Source organism: Polypterus senegalus, chromosome 13 (assembly GCF_016835505.1).
Source record: "Polypterus senegalus isolate Bchr_013 chromosome 13, ASM1683550v1, whole genome shotgun sequence".
NCBI lineage: Eukaryota > Metazoa > Chordata > Cladistia > Polypteriformes > Polypteridae > Polypterus > Polypterus senegalus.
This window is the reverse complement of record NC_053166.1, coordinates 7,124,555-7,148,330: the sequence shown is the minus strand read 5'-3', so window position 1 is coordinate 7,148,330 and position 23,776 is coordinate 7,124,555. Positions and strand designations below refer to the sequence as shown.

Here is a 23,776-nt window from a genome sequence, read left to right as displayed (position 1 = left end):
ACCCGGGAAGCGAATCCCAGACGGGTCTCCAAACTGTGAGGCAGCAGCGCTACCCACTGCGCCACCGTGCCGCCCAAACTTACACTTTTACTGTAAAACTTCAGTAGAAACAATATTTGGAATTAACTTTTCGTCTCTCGCTTTGAATTTTGATGCTGTGTTTGGACTTTCACGGCCAGTTATACGTTGTGTTGTCACGAGGAGTGAATTTGGTTTCTCTCTCTAATAAATAAACTGACTTTTTCAAATGTTTGTCCCTGTGATTTGTTAATTGTCACAGCTAAAGCTATCGGGAAACTGTAAACGTTTTAATACGAATGGCATATGGAGATCTCCTTTGGTGTCTCATGTTAGATGGACTCCATTCCCTTTCCTGTCACTTGTTAACATTTTACATGTCAGAATTGCTGGACCAGTTTTCAGTACAACTCATCTTGTATCATCGCATAGCCCTTCACTCAGACATCAATTACGTAACAACATTACGATGCGTCCTTCTTTCATCAGTAATTTGGCCGGTGGAAGACCCGACGGTGTTAACGGTTGTAGATATTCTTCATGATATTGTAAGTTGATGTTTTCATCTTCCTCATCATCATCATCACCACCACCTGATTCACCAGTCTATTGATACGCATGTAACCAACTGGCCGTGTCACTGATCGACAGTTTTCACGTTCATTCGTTTGACTTCGTTTCTCGGTGCGAGGATTGCCCGCTTACACATTTCTTCTGTTGTTAACCCTTCATGATGAAATTCTTCAATAAGATTTGGACATAATGCGTCTTTTATTGGGAACTTAAAGTGAGGAAAACGTAAAAATGTATAAGAGCTGAGAGTACAGGAACTGTCTGACAAAAGCATTCGCACCGATGGGAGGCGAGAGGACCGCAGGCGTGGGCCGAGAACTGGAAATGGTGGAGAGGAGGACGGGACTTGACAGTCTCTTGGCAGTAGCCTTGTCTCAAGTTTTTCTTTTATAACAGAGAGATGAAAATGAGACGAGGAGAGGCAAACAGCGAGGCAGACGACGCTCAGGGAGATCCACGTTAAAACAACAATGATGAGCAACATGGAGGGCGAGGAGTCGGTGGGCCAGCGAGAGGCCGTGGCGCTTCACTCGTCTGAACAAGGAAATGAATGAAATGGACACTCTGAGGGGGTCAAGGGCTGCCAGTCCATCAAACATGGGGACAAGTGACACTAGAGAGGTCACCGGATGACCCGCACAATGTTAGAATTTACCCAGGTTATTGCCAATGGGTTACCATGTGGGATACTTCATCTCTCACACACAGTCCATACGGTGCCATGGCTCCCCTGGACTGCACCATATCTGCCAACAGCCACTTTAAAATGGGCAGCATTGGAGCTCAAGCCCCAGGGAGCCATGAAGACCCTATGGGACATTCACGAAGCTTCCTAGGTGGGCCTTCCTCTTTGGGCTCAATCAGCTCTCCAGGAGCCAACTGACAGGCACAACGCCACAAGGTAGGGCGACATTCTGTAAGCGGTCAGATGTGAAGCGAACCCGGTGGCACGTTTCAAAGTGGTGGTCAATTCAGCTTATTTGAGGTCCAAGTCTCTCTTAAACGATACAAAATAAATAAATACGCCAATATGGAGTAGAATACCGAGCTGTAAAATTCTAAAGCAAGAGGGTCCACACCCAAGCCCCCTGCAGCCATAACAAGTTCCCCCTTATTTCCGAACCCCCTGATGAACCAAGGTTGGACAAGAAGTCCATCATAAAGACGAAGTGGCATAGGTTTGTGCCAAAGCAGGCAAATCCCCAAACTCTGGTCAGCTTTGGCAGGACAAGCTGTGCCCACCTGGATTTGGAGATTTACCCGTCGTTGCACTCTGCAGACCCGTCCGGTTGGACGGACACCATCAGTGGTCAGCAGTCTTCAGGTCTATCCAGAGATGTTCACTTGGGGATCAGAGCTCAGACTTGAACCCCCAGTTGTCCCCAAGCCATCATCATCTTGTTGGAAGGTGACCCCTTCAGCGCTGAACACTCCGGTTTTTAAGGATCTCCAATCCGCATACCCTGCACCCTCTGTAGTCCCCAACTACACCCAATGCTGCGGACACCACCACGCTTCACCATTACAACGCTACCTCATTCGTCGGGGGTCCACAACCAGCATCTCCTTGTCTTTTTTCCAGTAGATCTGAGGAGGTGGTGAAGCCGAAACCTGGCACTCCAGGCGGACCGAGTTCCCTTCGGTGACAGTCGCGTTCTGCATCTTCTTCACAAACATGGGTGGACACCTCATTTCTTGTGCTGCAAGAGAGGACAACAAGATCAGGGATGACCGAGGGGACCCCTTGACATCTCCATACCTGGAAGTGCACAAAACAGTTCAAACATTCCAATAAGGAGGCGTTGTTGGCGTATTGTGCTTGGATGAACGACAAGAGAATGATCGATGACCGAGGTCTCTAGTTAGGACACCATTATGAGATGCTGAACGACAATTATGAAATCAGACAGACGGGTGGCACTCGCTTATGTTTGAAACGGATGGGGCAGACGGCCTTCCTGTTGACCGATTTGGACATTCATGTGACTGAAATCACGAGGCCCATCACTACTGGCCACCAGGCTGACGAGACCTTTAGGAGGCCCCAAACCCCTTTCACCAACGTAACATGTTGGGGTCGGTTGCTTTAAGAAGGGAATTGTGGGATGTGGCGGAGGACTTGTGGGTATCGTAGTTGGTTACTCTAACAAAGACCGCCGCAGAGGTTCACTGTAATGCTTACAAGCTGCTCACCTAGAAGTAAAAAAAGACGAGAAGAGAACTTCCCAACCAGGAAGAGAGGACATCTGTGCCAAAGAGACCATTCTTGGGGGGGGGGGCTCTGCAGTCACCTTTGATGATCACGAGTGGAGTTGGCCATGTGGCAGGGTCCACCTTGGGGTCATCTCCTAAACACTTGCCAACCAAGTTTGCCATTTCACCCCCTCGAGTTAAGCACAAGTTGTCCACACATAGTGGGGAAGGAGACAGGATATCATGATGGGGGGCTGGAATTGGGTCTCGGAGGATCAGGTGCTACAGCCCTGGAAGCCCCACCTTGTGGCTTGTAGTGCTGGGATAACTGGCACTGCCATGGAGATGAGACATAACACGGAGGGTGCGACTCTGGTCAGGAAGGACCCCTGGACATCTTCTGTAAAATTGTAGGTCTTGGCTAAATTGCCAATCATCATGTTCTGGTCATTCTGGACCCCCTAATCATCCATCCAACCCACTACATCCTAACTACAGGGTCATGGGGATCTGCCGGAGCCAATCTCAGCCAGCACAGGGTGCAGCGCAGGAAACAAAGCCCAGGCAGGGTGCCAGCCCACTGCAGCCCCTAATCCTTCCCTGGCTTTAGTTAGTTGGTGGAGGACAGAGACCGACTGAGAGCTCTACACAAGTGCCAACAGTTAAAGTGTGGCAAGCACAGTCGTATAAAAATGGCTGCCATTGCATCGGCCAGGTGGCTGAATTGGCTCCTACCCCTCTATGTAAAAGTGCTTGGAGGGTCTTGGAAAGCGCCATATCAATGCAATTTCTAGGTGGGCAGGGCTGGATGGGCGATTGACAGCAAAATGTTACATCCTGAGCTCTGCATTCCATGAACCCTGGAAACATTCACGTCACACCGAGGAGTTCATCTGAACGTGCCACTCGAGCGGTTTGGTGTGGAGGACGCACATCCATTTGCGCGGACCACCGTCACTCATCCAAAGTGGACAAAGATGTGGAACGAGACGGGAGGTGGGAAAACAAACGATTATGGGATAACAGAGTTAAGGATTGGTGGTCTGTGGTGGTCCTCCACAAAAGAGTGCAGGGAGGAGGAAATGAGAAGAAGAGGATGAGAAGATGACGGGTCTGTAGGAAGTTTGGGGAGGACCTGCAGGATTAGGAACACACCTTGGTGTGGTTTGGTCCTTCAATTTCACACAAAGGGCCAAGAGAAGCAAAACGAAAGGGACGTTTGTGGCAAGTTGTGTAAAGTCTGAGGAGAGCCCGTTATAAATGGAGATCTCTAGCGTGGGCTGCACAGTCACCACGGGGGGCCACCCCCCCATCAGGAGGGGACAAAGAGGAGCCCCCCCGTTCTCCTTACCGAGGACTTCCATTTGCAGCGTGAAGCGGCTCTCTCCGGCTCGGTTTTTGGCCACGCACTCGTAGACCCCTGCATGGTGGGTGGTGACGATCTCGATGATGAACGAGTGGACTCCCTTCTCGCACACCAGCATCTTATGGAAGTCATCGGGGCGAATCATCTTCCCATTCAAGTACCAGGTGACATCTGGAGTGGGCAACCCCGCCACCTGCCAACAAGAACATAAGAGTAGCGAGGAGTGGAGCGGAGCAAGATGGCCGCCATACTCGCCTGAACTGGTCGGCTAAGTGGGGTGCAGCCATTTCATTGTGTAAAAAAAGGACCGTCAGGTGGAACAAGAAAATTCAGAGCAACTCTGGACATCGCACTTGCATACCTTGAAGTCGATCCTGCAGAAGCGGCCTTCCTCCATGACGAGGTCCTCGGGGACCTGCAGGAAGCGAGGCGCGTAGTACTTCTCCTGGATGGGAGCCGCCTCGTCGTCCTCCGAGCGAGAGCCAGGCCTGCTCCTGAGAAAGAAGCAAGAAAAGAGTCTGGTGAGATGGGGGTCCTGGAAATCACTTGACAATGAAGGGACCTTGAGCTGTTTGGCATGGCACAGCAAAAAATTTAATAAGGTTTGCTATCCACGTGCCAACAGACCTTTGAAGGATTAGGATGATGCCAACATCATCACCAACCATAAGGGACCCTGAGCTCATTGGGAAGGAGAACAGACGTCAGACGGTGCGCCACCTGGAGGGCAACTACTGCAGTCAGCTTCAGTGATCACGAGTGCCATTTGCCAAGTGGCAGGGTTATCTCCGAAACCCTTGCCAACCAAGTTTGCCATTTCACACCCCCAACCCTTGAGTTAAGCACAAGTCGTCCACACATAGCAGGTAGGGAGACTGGACAGCATGATGGGTGGTCGGTGGAATTTGGTCTCGGAAGATCAGACGCTAAAGCCCTGGAAGCCCCAACACCTTTTGACCTGTAGTGCTAGGATACCTGGCACTGCCATGCTGAGACATAACACTGAGGGCATGACTCTGGTCATCTTTTGTAAAGTGTAGGTCTTGGCTAGAATTGTCCATCATGTTCTGGTCATTCTGGACCCCCTGATCATCCCCTGACTAATAGTTGGAGGAGGAGAGCGCCAATAGCTAAAGTGTGGCAAGCATAGTGGCATAAAAATGGCTGCCATTGCATCGTTCAGGAGGATGCTGCACATTTGTGGGGGCTGAAGTGGCTCCTACCCCTCTATGTAAAGCGCCATATAAATGCAAATTTTAGGTGGGCGGGGCTGGATGGGTGATTGACAGCAAAATGTCACATCCTGAGCTCTGCATTGCGCAAACCCCAGGAACATTCAGGTTTCACTTTACAAGGCTGAGAAGGTTCCAGAAGGCAGATGGAGACCCTGAAGATACAGACTCTTCTGAAAGTACGGCTGTGGGCCATTCCTTGTTAAGTAAAAATGTTCCCAGCGATCTGCGTGCGTCTGGTCATTTCCTTCTTGGTGCTTCTTCCAGTATTATTCTTAATGGGCGCTGCCAGCCTAAGGTGGGTTCAACACTAAACAGTCAACGCTGAGCTTGGCACCAATGTCTGCAGTGCACCATTTATTGGAATGAATGTAGTAACATGCAGTGCATGCGTCATTCCAACAGATGGCGCATCAAAGTCTTGTAGTCTTGCATTACAACAGTTTGTGTTGTGCCATCTGTTGGAGTGACAAATGCAGCATTCTGTGTCATTTGGTGTGGCGATTGTACAAGCAGTGCCAATGTTTGAAGCACCATCTGTTGGAATGAAAAAAAATGCAATGCATTACCGCAGATGTGTGTGAAGCAGCTACTGGACACACTGATAATGCAGACACACACTTGTCCTTTCAGTAAGGGGGATTGTTGTGAAGTGGCAACAATTCTGTGCCACGTGGCGCAACAGCCAACCTTAGAATGTTTTCCTCCTACCAGTTTATTCTTCTACTTCTTTGGGGTGAAGCCTCCCATATTAGCATCAGAAAACTACAAAACGGCGTCATGAGTGCCAGTTGGCAGCTCAGGGGGGTCGCCAAGTTGCGATTATCATTGACTCCCAAACATGGCCGCCGCCTCCTCCAGGCTGAGGGTGGGTGTCGGCCGCTTCACAACTGCTTCTCACGTCCTACATGGTGGTGGGACTCGGCTTTTAGTGCAATTCCTAGGAGTCAATCGGGGGCACAGGGCGAATACGGGCACCAGACTCTCTCTGCCATGCACTCCAGTGGTCAGAGTTCCCATCCTGTTACTGGCATCTCCACGATGATGGCACGGCTTGGGGTGAATTCCCAGAGCAGACACAGCATGGATTTATGGCGATTAAGTCGCACCGTGAATGTGGCGCTCGGCTGGGAATCGATCGCCTCGCAGGCAAAATTGGGTTCAACATGGCGGCTGTGAACGCAGCGTGAAGTTTGAGCAGAGCCGTGGCCAACGTGCAAGCTATAAAATTTACAAACGAGACCCCCTGCACCCTCCGGCCTCTTCCTGCCGATGTCACCCAGCCAGCCAGCCAGTTGGCCCTCGGCCTGTTTAACCAGCCTGGTCACGGGCAGCGCCGTGCAGATTCGTATGACGCAAGTGGTGGAAATTCGAGACGCGGCCGTCAGCCCTCATGCAGCTCAGGCCTTTTATCGTCTTTAACAGACGGAGCCGGCCGTCCAGTGACGTTTCTCAAATGCCCCCTTTTGGGATTTCAAAGGCGGGGAATAGAGAGAGAGAGAGATGGCACACACTGATTAAGTGCCAGGCGAGCCAACCTAAATATAAAAGCACATGGGCATGAAAACAATCTCTGTTGAAGGACAAGGCTGCCTGGCATGGGCAGCAGAGGATTAAGGGTATCAGCAGCTTGATGTAGACCCTCAGCAGTCACCCTGTAACCACGCAGACCACAACAATGGGGATTAAGAGGTGGGCCCAGTTTTATACTTTGGCTACCAGTCAACTTCAGGGCATACTTGAAAGAGCCAACACGTGGAACAAAAAGCTCATCAGTGAGCGGATGGCAGTGGGCCAGTTGAACTCCTCGCACACGCACCAGTCAGGGTGGAGGAGAAATGGAGGACACGCCGATGAAGAGGACAAATAAAGGAGTCTCCTGGGAGGGGGCACAGCAGCTGCGGCTTAATGCCTTCGCCCAATCAGGATAGGAAAACGGGACACAAAGGAACAAAAGTGCAGACCAAGTCCCAAGTCCCCCCAAAATCAACAAGCTCAGTGTCAGAACGCATTTACCTATTTGGCGGATGTCCCCTCCGATGACCCATTCAACGGTTGATTCCATTTATTTTTGTGCCCCCCCGAACCATAGGCAAGTCATGTGACTTGCTCAGGGTCACACACTGGTGTCAGTAGTGGGATTTGGACCAACGGCCTCCAAGTCTTGTCACATATGGCGCCTTTCCTTCATCTCGCTCTTCAGGTAGCGTCCGTCCTCGTGACCCTTCATCGTATCGTCTCCTTTGTGTATCTCGACTTGTGTCACATTTGCAGTCACTTGTTTGGTGGGCACCTTACAAAGTTGATTATTAGAATTCCTTTCACGTCTTTCGCTTTTCGCCTCCCAAGTTGGAGCACCGACAGGTCATGTGACTTGCTCAGCGGAGGTCACACAGTGCTGGTGTCAGTAGTGGGATTTTTAACTCCCAAGTTGAGGGGGTGAAGTGACAGAAACATGAAAGGCAGTAGATGGGGTCCAAGTCTGAAAGGCACTATATAAATTGACATCCTGTCCGTCCTATGCCAGCCAGGATAGGCTCCGGCAGACCACCACAACTTGGAAAATGGCCGACTATACAATTCAAAGATGAGAAAGACAATGGATGAGCGAGGCGTAAAAGACTGGCTGATCAAGACGTACTGCAGACCAATCACAAAGCCTCAACACGATTTTTATTTTTATGCATTTGGCAGACGGTTTTAGCCAAGGAGACCGAATGGGCAGCAATTGAATCTTAATTGTTGGGCGCCGGCAGGCGACGCGACTTGCTTGGTGTCCGAAGTGGGATTTGAACCAAAAGCTCAGGGTCTTAAATAAGAGGCATGAAAGGCGACAGATGATACATCGATATGAAAGGTGCTATATAATACAAAGACTGAGGGGAAAAGCACCACAGAACAGATGAATGAATGCAAAAGGAACCACCTAACTGATACACACAGATGTGAAAGACGCTCTGTAAATTATTTGGCCGAAACCTTTATCTTACAATTCCGAAGTGCAGTGGACTCCATTTTCTTTTAATTTTTTGCCCCCACTTGGAGCGCCGGCAGGTGACACGACTTGCTGAGGGTCACTTGGTGTCAGTAGTGGATTTGAACCCCCAACCTCAGGGTTTGAAGTTAGAGACATGAAAGGCAGTAGGGTGATAAACAGACACGAAAGGCGCTATATGAGTTCAGATTGTTATCTGTGCGTTTACTTAGGATTTAGTACTTAAGCTGTGTAAGTGGGTCTCCCTTGTGTTTTGTGGGTGGAACCCAAGGAGGTGGGGCCACCATGATGTCACTGCGGTGTGCCCGCCCTCATTCTTTATGTTGGGCTTGTGCAGGCGTCGCTGACCGGCGAGTGTGATGAACTGTGCAGTGGAGATTTCCCTTAAGATATTTTTACAATCTAAATTTTTGGGAATTGGAATTGGGGCTCCCGCTGTTTTAGCATCGGTGTGAAAATTTGCAGCTGTACGTTTCCTGAATGGAACGATTTATTGATTTGCAGTGCCGTGACAGGATTTTGCTTAATCAAATCGGGTGCCACAGGTTTAGTCCTCCAGTCACCAGCAGGCAGCTCCCATTGGCCAAACGTGACGTAGCGGGAGGTCACATGACCCTTTAAAGATGAACGTGTACACACTCGCTCCCTCCACTTCCTCAATCTACCGATTCGCTCTCGGACTTTGAGGTCTGGTTTATGATTCGGCTTTGGTGGTCAGGATTTGCGCTTCACGATTTCAACTCGTTTGGTTGGCCTCTCGGCTTTGCCTTTTTTTTTTTTTTTTAATAAATTGGATTTATAAAAAGATTCCCCTTGGCTTTGCCATTTAAAGTCTGAGGTTTTGATGGTTTCCTCTCCCTTGGAAGGCTTTTTCTCCCTCTAACTGTTAAAGGCCTGTGCCCAGTTTGAGCCCAGAGTAGGCCTTGCAGGCCTGACCGCCCCCCCCACCCCCTCTAGCCAGGCTTCATCCAGGGAGACCGGCGACGCTCCCGGGGTCAGAGTTCTTAAACTTGGGGTCCCACACAAAGTCAGGATTTATAAAAGACCTTGAGGACTTGTTCCTGGTCGCGTGGTGTCAGCAGTGGGATCAGAAACCACAACCCAAGTGTCTGCAGTTACAGAGCGACACGAAAGACCGTACATCTACGGCGACCCACCATTTTGGAGAGACGACGCCACCCTCGATCATGTGTTCTAACACTTCACCTCGCTGCGTGTGTGGACGTGACAAACAAAGGTCTGAAAGTGAGGACCGGGACACACTCGCTGTATTTTAGTCACCTCTTAGGGGGCCAATGCTGCGTATTTGTACTGAAGAACTGGTCGCTTTAAAACACGTCACATCCAAATCTTGGGCCTGACCACCGACTCGTGGCCATCGTGTCCCATCTGGCGTGCCTCAAAGACTACGCAGATGTCCACATGTGACGTCAATGAGATTTTAGGGACTGGTCTGTTTTTTTTTTTTTGGTGCCCACGAGGAGACTTGTGAGCCAATTTAGGCCCCCCAATGACCCTTTGGTTCTCCTAACATAACCAGGGCAGTTGATGGTGCAGGCATAGCAGGAGGGACCCCTAGTGAGAATGAGGGTCCTTTTAAAATAAGGAGTGGCAGCTCACAAGTCATCAGTGCTGCCAAGGCAAGGGGAGACTGGCACACATCATGGCTTGGTGTCCTCTGCCAGCCTGCAGTTCATTTATTTTTGAGGCAGAGTAGCGTTGGCAGACGTGATGGTGCCGTACGTGATGGGGGGGGGCTTGTTGGGGAGATAACCGAATGAGCCTTCCATGTTTCTTATGGCCTGTGCTATTCATTGTAACAGTAATCACCAGGTGCCAGTGGCAACCCCCTCAGACACTGGCACCTTTTACCAACCCTTGCACCTCTGGACTCCTTAAATGCAGGCGGCAGTGGCTGGAGGAGTCAGACAAGAGACGGCTCTGCCAGCCAATGAAGTGGGCAGCATTGGGATTGATTATGCATGAGGCTTATTAGCATAGTCCTTATATGGGCATTTCAGGGTGCCAACAGGGCAGGGTTGGAGGTGCACACACAGCACACAATTAAGATAAAATTGCCATGAATCTTCCCCCATAGGCATAATTTTCACACTCGCATCCACACAGAAATGAGCCCCCCAGTCTGGTTTTACTGGCCCTCTTTGCGTATTCAGAGCACGGTGAAGAAATCCTTAACTCGGACTCTGATAACATCTTCAGCGTTCACTCGGCGGTCTTCACTTTATGTGCACTGATGGGAAGGAAAGGTTAATGGCAATAAACATTTGGTGGGCACGACGAAGGGTACCTTGGTAATTAAGGAGTAATTTTAAAGACGCCCCCCACTTTCCACACAGTTATTGGGAGGCTCCTCACAGTGGGATACAGTAGGGTGGGCTGTCCAAGTATTACCACAGATGGACATTTGGGGGGGTTTGTTTGGGTGGTCGGGTCAGATGTGTCTCAGAGTGTCACCACAGAAAACCAGGGGACCACAGACAGATGGACAGCTGACCCCCATCCCATGTCACGACTGTCCAGACTCTCAATATTCTTGAACCTGCGGCACAGGAGGTTGGCACCTGGGACTGTAAAATTGGGTACCCAGTTAAGTAGCAGGACATCACAGGCCGGTGGAGAGAACACGGGAACCGCAAACAGGAGGTCTGGGACGTGGACGGGGGTGAACGGGGCTTGAGGGTTTAGGTCAGAAGGGGTTGGTCGTTTGGCTGCACAGCTCACCGCGATGCCACCTAGGAACTTCCCATTTCAAGCTCCGTTGACCACATGGGTTACAATTGGAGGGACCGAGGAAATCGAATGCAACAAAAAATATAAGCGCCACCAAGCAGACTCCTAGAACATTCGCAGTAGGACGTCGGTCCACTTTCTCTGCTTCAATCATCATCATCATCATCATCTTCACTCAAGGTCACTCTGCATGCATTTTGAGGAGTGAAACTAGAAGTGAGCCTTACCTGATCTGCGCCGTGTCTGCCTGATGACCCTCACGCGACGTGCCCTGCAAAGAGAAGAGCAGGGGGTTTGAGGTTTGGGATTCACTAGGAAAGGCGCTATAAAAGGTGACACAAGGCCGCCACTTCAGACACAACCTCCAGCTAAGCGCACGACCAGACATCACGTCAAAGTGTACCGACATCATAGAAGGAGCGACTCCATCAATCACATGGACCTTAAGAGGGTCCTGACCACCGGGGGTGGAAGAGGAGGAGGAGGACACAGAAGGTGCTAGAAAGGGATGATGGGCTTTGGGACACTGAGACAACTGGCACAGTGCAAGTATGGGAACATTTAAAGCACCTGGACATGAATTGATGCCAGTTTAATTCTTTAAGTGGGGGGCAAAGGGGGGAGAAAGAAACATGCCAGCTGCTTCTACCCTTCAGTTGTGAACCTGCGGTCAGACACAATACCTGTGTGTGTGTGTGTGTGTGTGTATAATGCTCGCCCCCCCTCCACTTCATGACAGGCAACATCCACACACCACCACTTGGTGGCGCACTTTCCTATGAACAGCAGACTGGTTTATGGTTGCTATGGTTGTTGCCGAGGACATGATGCGGTGATCACATGATGCATTTTGTCACCACCCCCCACCTTAGAGGGCCGAGCACACAGTTGCAGATTTCATTTTAAATAGATTTGCACTCAGTAGCACATTACGACAAAGTGAGGACGTCTTCAGAAGAGCAGTTAGGTGGATTGGTGACACCAATCAAGTAACCAAGGCCCTGGGGTGTGTGTGTGTGTGTGTTTGCCTTGGCGTCCTGTCCAGGGTTTATTCCTGCCTTGCGCCCTGTGTTGGCTGGGATTGGCTCCAGCAGACCCCCCGTGACCCTGTAGGTGGGATATAGCGGGTTGGATAATAGACGGATGAATGGAGCAGACGGATACAAGAGGGAAGATAATTCCTGAGCTGAGGAGCACCAGGAGAGGCACTTGAGCTCCCATAGCACCGAGTCTGATGTGTGGGACAGAAAGTCGAGCTGCAGATGAGGATCTGAGTGAGGAGATCAGCGAGGTGTGGAGAGCTTTAAAATGTTCAGAGCGGGATTGTGTGTCGTATTCAGTAATTAACAGGGAGCCAGAGACGCTGAGAGAGAATCGGTGTGAGATGTTCAGTGGATTTACAACAGCAGGTTATCATCCTGGCAGCAGAACTTTGAAGAAGTTGTAAGCGATGGATACGTTGTTGTGGGATGACAGCTAGAACAGCATTACAGTAATCTACACATGAGGTGACTCGGGCATTAACTGATACTTCGTCCTGTTCTTACATAACACAGTACTGGAGTCTAGAAATGTTCCGGTGATGGAAGGCGGCAGTCCGAGAAATGTTACTTATTTGGGAGGAATTTTTTGATAATTAGTATTAAATAACTGCCATTATTAGCGTATAAATGGATATAAATAATTGCATGTAAACGATTCGCCAAAATCTGTTGTATGTAAACAATATTGTTTTAAGAGTTATTGTTTTTCATTATTAAACCCGGTTTCCAGGTCTACCTCGGTTAGTTTAAATGGCACTTGTGCCACTCGCAATATGGCAGACGCGCTGACGTATCGTGTCGACTGGGCAACACGTTGAATGTGGCGACTGTGTGACCCTTTTCAGGCGAAGGTGAGCTATGCGGTTTTCAAAAAAAAAAAAACACACGTATACGTACGTAATCGGACATTGAAGAGGGATTTTAAAAGGGTTCCTCTTAGGAATACATACATACGGACAAATCCGCTCGAACGCGACCCTCAAAAGCGGGCCCCCTTAGGCGCGGTCGCCGCACTTGCCACCCCAAACGCCGCTCTTGTGTCCCTTGTGCCAGCGCGTAGCGTTCATCCCCAGCAGCACAGGGTCGGTTACGTACATTCAGTTTAAATAGCGCTTCGTAGCTTCCCTTTCGGTAGAATTAATCTCCGTTGTTATGGCCGATAAACGCGGGAGGTGTTGGAATTGTCACAAAAACTGAAAATTAAATATTTTTGAAAAAAGCAAAAGCGCTTCAAGTAGGTCTTCAGTTTATGGAGTAGGAAAAACAACTCCTCAACGATATAAAGCGTGATGTGGACATTGATAAACGTGTTGAAAATGGAAACCACCGACGATAACGTTAATCTCTATTACTGTTTTTCTGAATTATAATTTTCTCCTTATTTCCTATTATGTTTGTTTTGTTAATATATTGTGATGTGTTGGCACCTCGCGATGTGCTGTGCGGGAGCAGAACGGCGGAATGAACGCTGAAAGTGATGGCTCTGGGGGAGGGGCTTCTGTTGGGAGGGGCGGAGATGATTGACAGGAGAAAGGAAGGCGCGGAGTCGGGAGACAATAAGCGGGAGTGGCAGGAGATCAGCTGAGATGAGCGTCGTAACCAGATAACCGGCTATAAAGACACGGCGCCGTTTGTTACGGAACGAAGACTGCAAGTAAAAAGTAGTCAACTCCAGCAGTTGTGTTTGCTTGTTGCGCTGGTCATTATATGAATTGTTTTTTTAAAACTACTTTAATAGTTTTGTAAATGAATGGCTGTTCGCTAATCTACTGTATATCATTTTTAAAAATGGATATTCAGTTGTCCGTCCTTTGACCCGACCCCTGACGGATAGTCGAGGTATTACTGTATTGAATCAAAGGGTCTCAATACTTCCAAGAATTAACTAGATAAGACTGACGTGAAAGGCACTATATAATAGCCATAAAACACGCAAAAAAAACCAAAAAAAAAAAAACACACACACCACACCCCCCACACTGAAGACGCCACTTTGTCATTGTGGATTATCGACTTTTCTGATGGGTGAAAAGAAAAATGAGAGAGAACCGGACAGTGAAAATAAAAAAATATATATGGAATAGCTCTTATCTCGTAAGAGGAGTGCTATCCCATAATATCCAGTGCGGTGCTAAGCTTCCGTACAAAAGCAGGCTACAGCATAGTAAAGTGTACAGTAAGTGAAGGGTCTGAATCCTCTCTGAACCCGCCCGCCTATATTTATATACACACACACAGCGTGAGAAGTCATCAGAATGAAGTAAGGCGTTTTGGAGAAGATATACAAGAACGCCACAGGACGAAGATTGAAAATGAAAATCCCAAAATCAAAGAGACTTCATAAAAGGCAGACGTTTATATAAGAAACTTCATACAACTCAAACCCACCCACCGAGCGAGCCAGCCATGCCAGCCTTAAACACGAGGTGGCCGAAGAGGCTCCAACGCGCTCACACCCCGGTGACGTCACCGCCCGCCATTCGCCTCCAACTCCACAATTAAAAGGCGGACTTTGCGCGCGTGCCGAGGGTTCAGCGTAGCTTTGGAACCAAATTTTTCTTCTTTAGCTCCTCCCTCTGGCGGCCCGATCAGCAGCCCGCCGCGCACGCCGATAACACGACAATGTCGCCGCGTCACCGCCTCTGGAATGCCGGCAGCCTGGCGCGTGTCCAGCGAGCTTGCCGAACGAACACCCCTTGCAGAACCCGATGACCTTCAATGGATGTTCATTTTAATTTTTTTTGTTCGTGACTGGATTCATGGCCCATATGTGAAGCCCGGTTGATTTCATGTCACTTTCTGGTCAATGGCCTTTTTTTTGGGAGGGAGGGCATAGGTTTTAAAAATAAATAAAAAATAAAGTGCCAAAGTAATGCCACAGGACAACCCGTTATGACCCTAAAGAACCAACTATGGTAAGCTTACCCAAAACCCCAAACACACTTCAGATGTGCCACAGACTCCATAAGAGACCCCCAAACAGGTTTGTGCTCCACCATTAAGTTTAACATTTTAACAGATGGACCCCCGTGCCATGCAGTCACTCAGGACGGGGTCAGGGGGTTTCTGATCTGCTGCATCCTGCTGGGTCGCCTGCCAGACATTCAGCTTTGTCCACAGAACCTGTTGAAAGGCCGAAAGTCCTACAGCGGTGGGCTTCTGGGGCCCTTGGCTGGTGACCCCCAAGTGTTTAGCTCCTGGTCAGTCAGCCCCCAAAGTCAGATCAGATCTTTCTAACCCCCCTCCCCAAAACCCCCTTAGCTTACAGCAGCCAGCCCTCAGGTGCCCCCCAGTTCTGATGGCAGTCGACGACAGCATGACAACTTCATCAAGTACCACTAAAGCAGCCCCCTTTTTTTTTTAGTAGAATGGCTTCTTGCACGACTGCCCACCACTCTGCCATCACCTTGGTGACACTTTGGACCAGGTCACCACACAACATTCCTTCAGTTGCTGCCAGGTTTGTGGGTTTTCTTGCATGTTCTGCCCATTTCAATTGGATTCAAATGGGGGCTGGTGGGGGGGGGTGCCCTGGACCCTCCATTTCTTCTTCTTGAGCCCCTTCCTTGGTGGATGTACTTGGGCTCATAATGGAAGTGAAAAGGCCCATTTGCAGATCAGACAGATGGCCTTGCATTCTTCACAATGACCGGACTCTGAATTCACAGTCGACTGGAAGACTGCAGGTGGTCCAAACGCTCACCATGCCCACCGCTCCGCTTCAGTGGCCGCGAGGTTCTGCTCCCGAAATGGCATCAAACCCGCTCACCGCTGCTGTGGCCACACGACTCCGATTCAGAAGTCCGGGCCTTTGCCAAAATGTTCAACACAAAACTGCAGCCCCTGTGGTCTTTGGACAGCCAAGGGCCCCCCTGGCATGCAGGTCAAATGTGTGCCATCTCTTTCAGATTCTAGACGCATGCACTTGGTGTTACCTGCAGACCCAGCCATGAAACGAAGAATTTTAGGGTGAATCTGCAGTTCTGGATAAATGAGTGGAGGTTTCAAATCCACACCACTTGTGGATTTGCCTTCAGACGGATCGACGGATTTCAAAAGAACTTGGGGGTCCTTTACAGTCCCCTTGGCAGACTGCCAGGCACCCTGATATTAGCACAGTGACACCACATAGAGATGCAAAAGAGAAAACGCCAGACCCTCGATATCACAGGTGTAAAAGACCACCGCTGGGTCGGGTCCACCTGCAGACTCCCTTAGGAGGTTCTCGTCATTGGCACCTCATCAAAAATAAACTGAAGGGGCGATGAATGGATGGGGTGGACAGACCTGCACTTTTGATCATTTATAGGATTAAATTCATCATCACCCCGTCAGCTTGGTGTGTCATTTGTTCAAGGGTGTCCCCTTTATCTGTGGGCTCGGTCTACATGAAGCTCTAATGTCAGCTTGTTCAGAAGGTCCTCACTTTCCATAGGGTGCTTTTACTTTTGCACATGATGGTTTTTAAAACTTCTAATTCAATAAAAATGGACAGTTTGGCTACTTTAGGCTCATCATGGCTTTTGAAACACTATGGTGGTCTGCTTTGAGGGCCACACTGAACTAAAAAGGTCAACCTCCAAAGCTCAGCACCCGGGCCGAGACGCTCCGTCAGGCGGCAGACTTTTACAGCTCATTTGCCACCCAACCCGAGAACAGAGAAAGACCTCCGGGTTTTTACTTCAGCCCTTATTTATGCCACGTGGTTGTTTAATTTTCAATTTAAAAAAAAATAAAATAAAAGACGGATGGACGGCCTTCAGTTGTGCCCACCTTTTCCGGAGCGGATTCTTCTGCATTATGGATGTCGAACACCGAAGCAGCGTTGTCAGGGCCCAGCAGACGACGGGCCATCCGCTCCTCGTAGGTCATCTTCTGGAGGGAAGAAAAGCCAAAGAGATGAAAATTTGGGTGGGCACAGAGACAGAATTTATCTTGGCATCAGCATTTCTGCAAAGCCGCCTGGTGAGGAACCAAATCACTCCTCCATTGGGGTCACCAACCTGCCTACTGCGAGTCAGTGGACACTCAAGTTGTACCTCAATCAACATTTGAGGTCGGGGGTTAGGCTATTAGCCATGTAAGTGGGCTTTAGAGGTGGTGGGGCGGCACTACATGAAGCTTTCATGGCCTCCTCCAGCCCCCCTCATTTTGTGGTGTTGGGACACCCATCTCTGACTAAAGGACCACGTTAGTTCTGCAAGTCTTTAGCGGTGGGTTTTTCTCTCCCGCGATTTTAAGCCCACAGAACATTTTACTCAGTTATGAACCCCACCCTACTTTAACCCGCAATTCCATGGCACGTCAGTAGGTGGTGCTGCACAACGCCCTACACCGATACACGCAGGCAGGCCCACAGTTTACTCTTTAGAGTGCCGCTTGACAGGTCAGGTAGAACTGCCCAATCTGAGAATCCAACATGGCAGCCACAACTACGGCCTGACAGACCCAGCATCCCGGGTTCAAGTCCCATACCTAACTGCGGCCGTTACAGAGTTTGATTCATTTCAAGTATCTGCAAAGAAATTCTGGTACAATTTGACTGAAGTGGTAATTAGCGATTTGTTATTGGTGGAATTTCTTTGAGTAACAAACCAACTCCATCCATCAGTGCCCCAAAAGTAGCCCGTCGTGCCCCATAGCATGCTCACCTGGCTCCGGTTTTTCCTCCGTGCCTCCTTACATCTCAGCTTGTTCTCCAAGTCTTGGATGAGTGCGTCCTTTGTACCCTGGATCTCTTCATCGGTAGCACAGTGGACAGGCTGGGGGGTCTTCTTCAGGGACGCTCTGGGGATGCTGGGAAAAGACATAAAAGAATGGTGGGGGGCTCAGACTGGAGTGGGCGGAATGTGATGGCCAAAAAGAAACTGTCAGGTTATGGTGGAGAACAAAAAGGTCATAAAGATTCTCATATGGTGGGCTTCTTTGGCAAAAAAAAAAAAAAAAATTTCACATAATCCACGTGTCTGTTATTCCATGCCAGGCTCACATCACCACATTACTATTGGAAAATGACCAAAAAAAAAAAAAAGTGCCAGGAAATGCCACACACTCAAGTGAATTCAGGATTTTGGAATGGAAGACCCCCCAACCCGCCAGCCTGAATTTACTCGAACGCCCGTCACTCTTGGGCACTAATCTCACTTTCAGAAATTTTGTAGCAAAATACGCACGTTTTGAAAATATAAGAGGAGAACCGACATGTGGACTATGCCAAGAGTACATACCTGTGTGGGTGGGCATGGTGCGTTGTGGGGGGTTAGGTTAAGGATGCTTCCAAAAAAAAAGGGAGGAGACTTGGCCTCCAGGTTATCAGATCTAATCACTATGACAAAATATTGTGCTGAACCCCAACCACCCAAATGTACATTAATATTTAATTTGGTGGGCACCTTCATCCAAGGGGTGCTACAACATTTGAGATACAAAAGAAATGCAGCCAATAGGAGCAGAGGCAGGTGAAGTGACAGGCTCAGGGTTAGATGGTGTCAGTAGTGGGATGGGAACTCCAGGGTTTTAGGTCTTAACCATTACACCACATGGCCTGTGTGTGCACACACACACACACACACACAGTAAAAAAAGGTGCCCGTAAGGTGGCACACTTGCATTCAAAGTACACACTTTTGGTCAACACCCCATAAACTGTGTACCCCCAACCCCACTATTCCACTCACTCACATGTCCACGGCAGTTGATCTGCGGTTGTCCTGAGGCTGTGGTGGCAGCACAGACACGTGAAGACTGCTTGGCATGAGGGGCTGCTGGATTGGGCTCCTGGGCGAGGAGGGAGACGGACTACGAGGAGTCAGAGAGCAAGGAGATGGCGAGGAAGAGCGAGGTGCCATCTGAGGTGGAGGAGGAGCAACAGCAGATTTCGATGGAGGTACGGAGGGCACCGGCTTGGCCCGAGGGGCAGAAGGCTGCTGGGAAGGCAGGATGGAGCTCAGGAAGGCTGCAGATGACTGGACCTGCTGGGCACTGGGCACCGCTTTGGGCACCAGGCTGACTGTGGAGCGCTTTGGCACATAGGTGGGGGAGGCCGGCCGAGGCGGTGGCTGATCCCTCGGGGAGATGACCAATGAAGAGGTGGAAACCGGTGAGCTGAGGGTGGACGCCGGGGAAGACTTGTGCCCGTTTGAAGAGGACGACGAAGACGATGTCGAGAGACTTGGTCTCGCCTGAAGGCTCTCGTAGCTGGGCGCCTGAAAGTGCGGCTGCGACTGGATGAAGTGCCGGGGGCGCTCGTAGTTGAACATACTGGGGGGGTAGGCGGTCGGGGAGAAAGTGGGCAAGTTAGCCACACTCATGTCGGCCGAGGAGTCACACTTGCCGCTCAGAGGGGTGGCACTTGGTGGCAGCAGCAGCGTCGGTCGGGGCTTCTCTGAAAAGGAGGACACTTGGAGGTCTTCACATGGACTCTGGAGAAAAGACACTTCGGGGAGACCGCCTGTCCCCTTCGGTTCGGCTCTGGGCCAGTCCTGGCGAGGGGCTGAGGTATCACTGTAAACAAAGAGGACACACACATTATTGAAGTCACCAATATAGCGCCTTTCCAAAGCACCTCCACAACTCAGGAGGAGGATATCCACCATTTTAGTTCTGATGGTTGCTTTTGTCACTTTGCCCTGTCACACTTGTTCCCACACTGTCCCTCCTACCCGATTAGGTTTACCTCCTTTGTAAGTCACTTTGGACAAAAGCAGCTGCCAAAGCACAAATGTGAGGAACTTTAGGACAGTCTTACTGTGAAAGGCGCTTTCCTTGGCTCACGCCACGCTGACGTTTCCACTGCATCTGGGCTTCACTCCAGCAAAACGCAGAGACTCGTAATTGTCTGCTGAAGCCGCTGACACATTTAGAAATTCAAGTGCCCTTCCTGCCCCTTTGGCACACCGGGTGCTGATCTAGCAGGTTCTGCCAAATTACGCCCTGGTGTGTCTGCGCCGATCAGTCGTCCCCATTGTGCAAGCAGCTGTCAGTCAGAAACTTCCAACCATGCAAACTGCTGATCGTGAAAGGCACTATATATAAAGATGGGTACTACCACTGCTTGGCATTACCAGGCAGTTCACTCTCAGTATTTTGATTTGTGTTACTGGGAGCTCGGAAAACAGAAGGTGCTGCCCCTCAGGGCTCAGATATCACAATCAACAAGACCGACCCCCCATCATCCCCCACATACTTGGCATCACAAGAAACCAAAGGCGATTGGGAATCCCACAGGTTTAAAACCCTCGTTACACTGTGCCAGACCCACAACCACAAACAGGCCAGAAATTCCAGTAAAACCCCCTTCACCTTCAGATATGGAGCACATCACTGTCAAACAAAATGGCTGCACGGGTACAGCCCAGTGATGTGCCAGTTAGGCCAACTGGTACCCTGTAAGTGGCTGCCAAGTGTGCACCAATCTAAGGTTGGATTCCTTGCTTGGTTGTCCAGGACAGGATCAGGGTGGGGTGGCCCCCCCAATATATGACTGAACTGGGTTAACGGGGAACAGTGGCATTTTTGCATTAAAAAGGTCAGTTGGCACATCGCCTTCCCCTTGTGGTGGAATGGATGGCGAAAGGCAAAAAAAAAAATAAGCGTAGCTCAGTCACTTCAAGCACTGTAATGGCACCGACACGTGCAGCAGTGCTACGAATTAAAGGACTTCATTTTCCAGCTGCCCTGATTGGATGACTGATGATGGCGCAGGGGCTGCTGGGGACAAGAGTGGCCAGCTAAAACAGTAAAGGAGGTCCATCATTTTGCGTCTGTGTTGCCATTCGCCTTTTTTCCTGGATGATCACCTGTATGGAGTGCCTTGTGCCAGCCTGGCATGAGAGTAGGGTGTTGAATTTACTACAGAGCTTTGCACCACACTTGGGCCTGTTACGAGCCCCCATTGCCCAGCTGGTCCTTCAGATGGGACTACGGACAGTTTGGGATCAAGGAATGATGCCAGCTGTGGCACACTTCTATATTAGGGAGGCGAGAGAGAGCAACGGGCCGGCTTCCCGTCAAACGGGCGCAGTTTGTTATCAACCTTCCAGGTGTGCAGGACCACCGCAACATTCCAGATCCAAACCCTTCAGCCACAGCTAGCAGCCCACAATTAGCCTCTCCCTTCATCATCATCATCATCACCACTAAACCAGCTTGACTTACATGGAGGTCTGAGGTATCAGATTATCCAACACCCAGCGGCTGGCGGTCTCGTAACTAAGCACATTCCAGTCTTAATTACCAGTCGGGAATAAACTCGCACTTCAACTTGAATTCTGGAAAAACTGATTAAGGGATTCCAGCCCAGACGTTGGTCCTGGAGTGGAGCTGCTGGGTTTGTCCTTCAGCAGAGCATCCGTCCATCTTGTGCCGTATGGTGCGAGTCTTTTCCCCCCTCCGTGTATTTAAATGACATAAATGTGACAAAGTGACAGGAGACCATTAAGTGCATCAAGGCCTTTTTTTTTTTTTTTAGCTGTCTCCACATCTCCTCCTGATTCTTCTTAAAGGTTCTCCAGGTTTCAGCTTCACCTCCATGTCTTGGTAGTTTTGTTCCCAATTCCCACAACTTTGTGTAAAGAGCTTCCTGGCTTCAGTTCCAGCTGCACTTCCCCTTCATTCCCACTGATGTCCGAGAATCTGATTCACTCTAGAGCTGAAAAAATTCTGATGGATCTCCTTTAAATCGATGCCTTTAAGGATTTTAAAGACCTGCAGTCTCCTCCACTCTGACTAAAACAGTTTAATCTTTCAAGTCTGTCACAGTCGGACACGTCCTTCTCTCCCATGATGCACTTGGCAGAGCAGCACTTGAAGCTGAGCAGTCTGACTGTCTGTCTGTCTTGACCAGAACTGCACACAACACAACACTCCAGGGATGGCCTGCGCCAGGCGGGTGTCACTTTCAGATTGAGAGTGAATCATTACCCGAGAATGAGGCACATTGAGGTCTAATTTTAAAATGTGCTTTAATTGCCGTTACATTAGGTATGAATTATTAAATCATATCTTTTGAATGTGATCAAAGGGGGTTTATTGAGGAATGTGTTGAAAGTGCTCCATAAAATGTGTGTGGGGGGTCTTGACAGTTTCAAATGGGACCCAAACTGTAAACTGCATATAAAATGTTAGTCACATCAGCCTCGGGGGTTTTGGGGGGCATCATCAACAGAATGAGCGGGTATTCCATAATACAAACAAGTAGAATTGGAGGGTTTGTGGCACACAGCATGACCACCACCACCACCACATTTGCAGAAGAATTCCAACTGGTTTGGCAACAGCAAGGGGTCTTTAAGGACAGTGGGCCACGTAAAACAGCAATGTAAGGAGCGAGAATCTAGAAGGTCGACTTGCATAGCCAAACTACTGTACTGTACTGTACTGTACTTTTAAGGAGAGCAGAGATATTTATAAAACACACACCCACCACAACAGTGGGCAGAGCTGGTGGGCTAAAAAATGCCACCTGGCACAAAGCGCTGTAAACTTACATGCAACATTAAAGTTTTTCAGTTCTATTGTGTCGAAGTGGTCCAAGTACGCGGACCCCCTAAGCTAACCCCAGACCTTCAGAAGGGGCATCCTGTCTCTGTATGTAACCAGATATAGAAAGGTTGAGCGCCCCATGACTGGACCTACGATGTACAGGATACTCATGGGAGGCTCCAAAGGAATCTTTATGAAATAGGATTTCTTGTGGGGATTCCGACGCCTCAACGACTGTCCCACTAGAAAACGTCCTTACTAGGAGTCCATACACTTCATCCACTTACAAAATGCCCATCTGACCCCATTTTTGGGATTTTCATTTTGCTACATTGTGTGCTTTTAAAAATAAAAAAAGGTCAAACACACAGAATGGAGCCAAAATGTGTGGAGGTGCAACAACGTGAAAACAAAACCTCGCCGGTTTAGAGAAGCACAGCGGGAAGACAAACACCCGATCTACAAGCTAAAAGGCGAACACACGCCTGCCTGCCTGCCCTTTTTAATTAGATGTGCGTACGACACACGCAAGTCTCTTAGCAGGTATTGTGACGGACACAGTGCAGAAGTTACATAAAGACAGACACATGAGATGGACTGTTTGTAAAACTCTCTGTCCATCCGATTGCTACAGTTGGTTGTGGTCATTCCAACAGATGGTGCATCAACATTATTGTAATGGACACCTTAACAGCATTCCAGAAGTGGCAATTTTAGAAAAATATCCATCTTAAAAGTGGATGAGTGGAGTATCTGGGTATCCATCTTCTTGTTCCAGTATGCCTTGGCCATTCCAACAGATGGCGCATTAAACATTACTACCAAAAAAAAAAAAAAAACCAAAGTACAAAGAACTGCACGTTCCCAACAGTTTAACATACTCAAAGTGCATTGGAGAAAAATAAATCTAAAAAAGCCACCCCACACAATATAAAGCAAGGGCAAATATTTTTCTTCTCTCCATATATGTACGTATAGATGTCTGTGTGTATCTGCAAGTCTGTCTGTTTGATTTGCCTCCATTATATGCCCTTTGGTAGGATTTCAAAAAAAAGTGACTGGGTTTGTGATGCGCCAACTGTTAGAATGAAAAATTCATTGCACTTTACATGCATTCCAATAG

General features: G+C 49.2%; 1 protein-coding gene across 4 annotated transcripts in view; it reads right to left on the bottom strand.

The window, feature by feature from the left end:
• Nucleotides 1-23,776, bottom strand: part of myot (myotilin) — a 120,195-nt gene that overhangs the window by 1,808 nt on the left and 94,611 nt on the right. For 2 of the 4 annotated variants that reach the window (XM_039776238.1, XM_039776242.1), the window contains 7 exons: nucleotides 18,853-19,674; nucleotides 17,823-17,967; nucleotides 16,945-17,046; nucleotides 11,356-11,399; nucleotides 4,512-4,644; nucleotides 4,136-4,343; nucleotides 2,126-2,291 (listed from right to left, as the gene is read on the bottom strand). In XM_039776238.1, coding sequence (XP_039632172.1) covers nucleotides 2,126-2,291; nucleotides 4,136-4,343; nucleotides 4,512-4,644; nucleotides 11,356-11,399; nucleotides 16,945-17,046; nucleotides 17,823-17,967; nucleotides 18,853-19,674 — 1,620 coding nt within the window. The remainder of the gene's footprint in view (nucleotides 1-2,125; nucleotides 2,292-4,135; nucleotides 4,344-4,511; nucleotides 4,645-11,355; nucleotides 11,400-16,944; nucleotides 17,047-17,822; nucleotides 17,968-18,852; nucleotides 19,675-23,776) is intronic. The other 2 variants (XM_039776239.1, XM_039776241.1) reach the window with 2 other exon arrangements.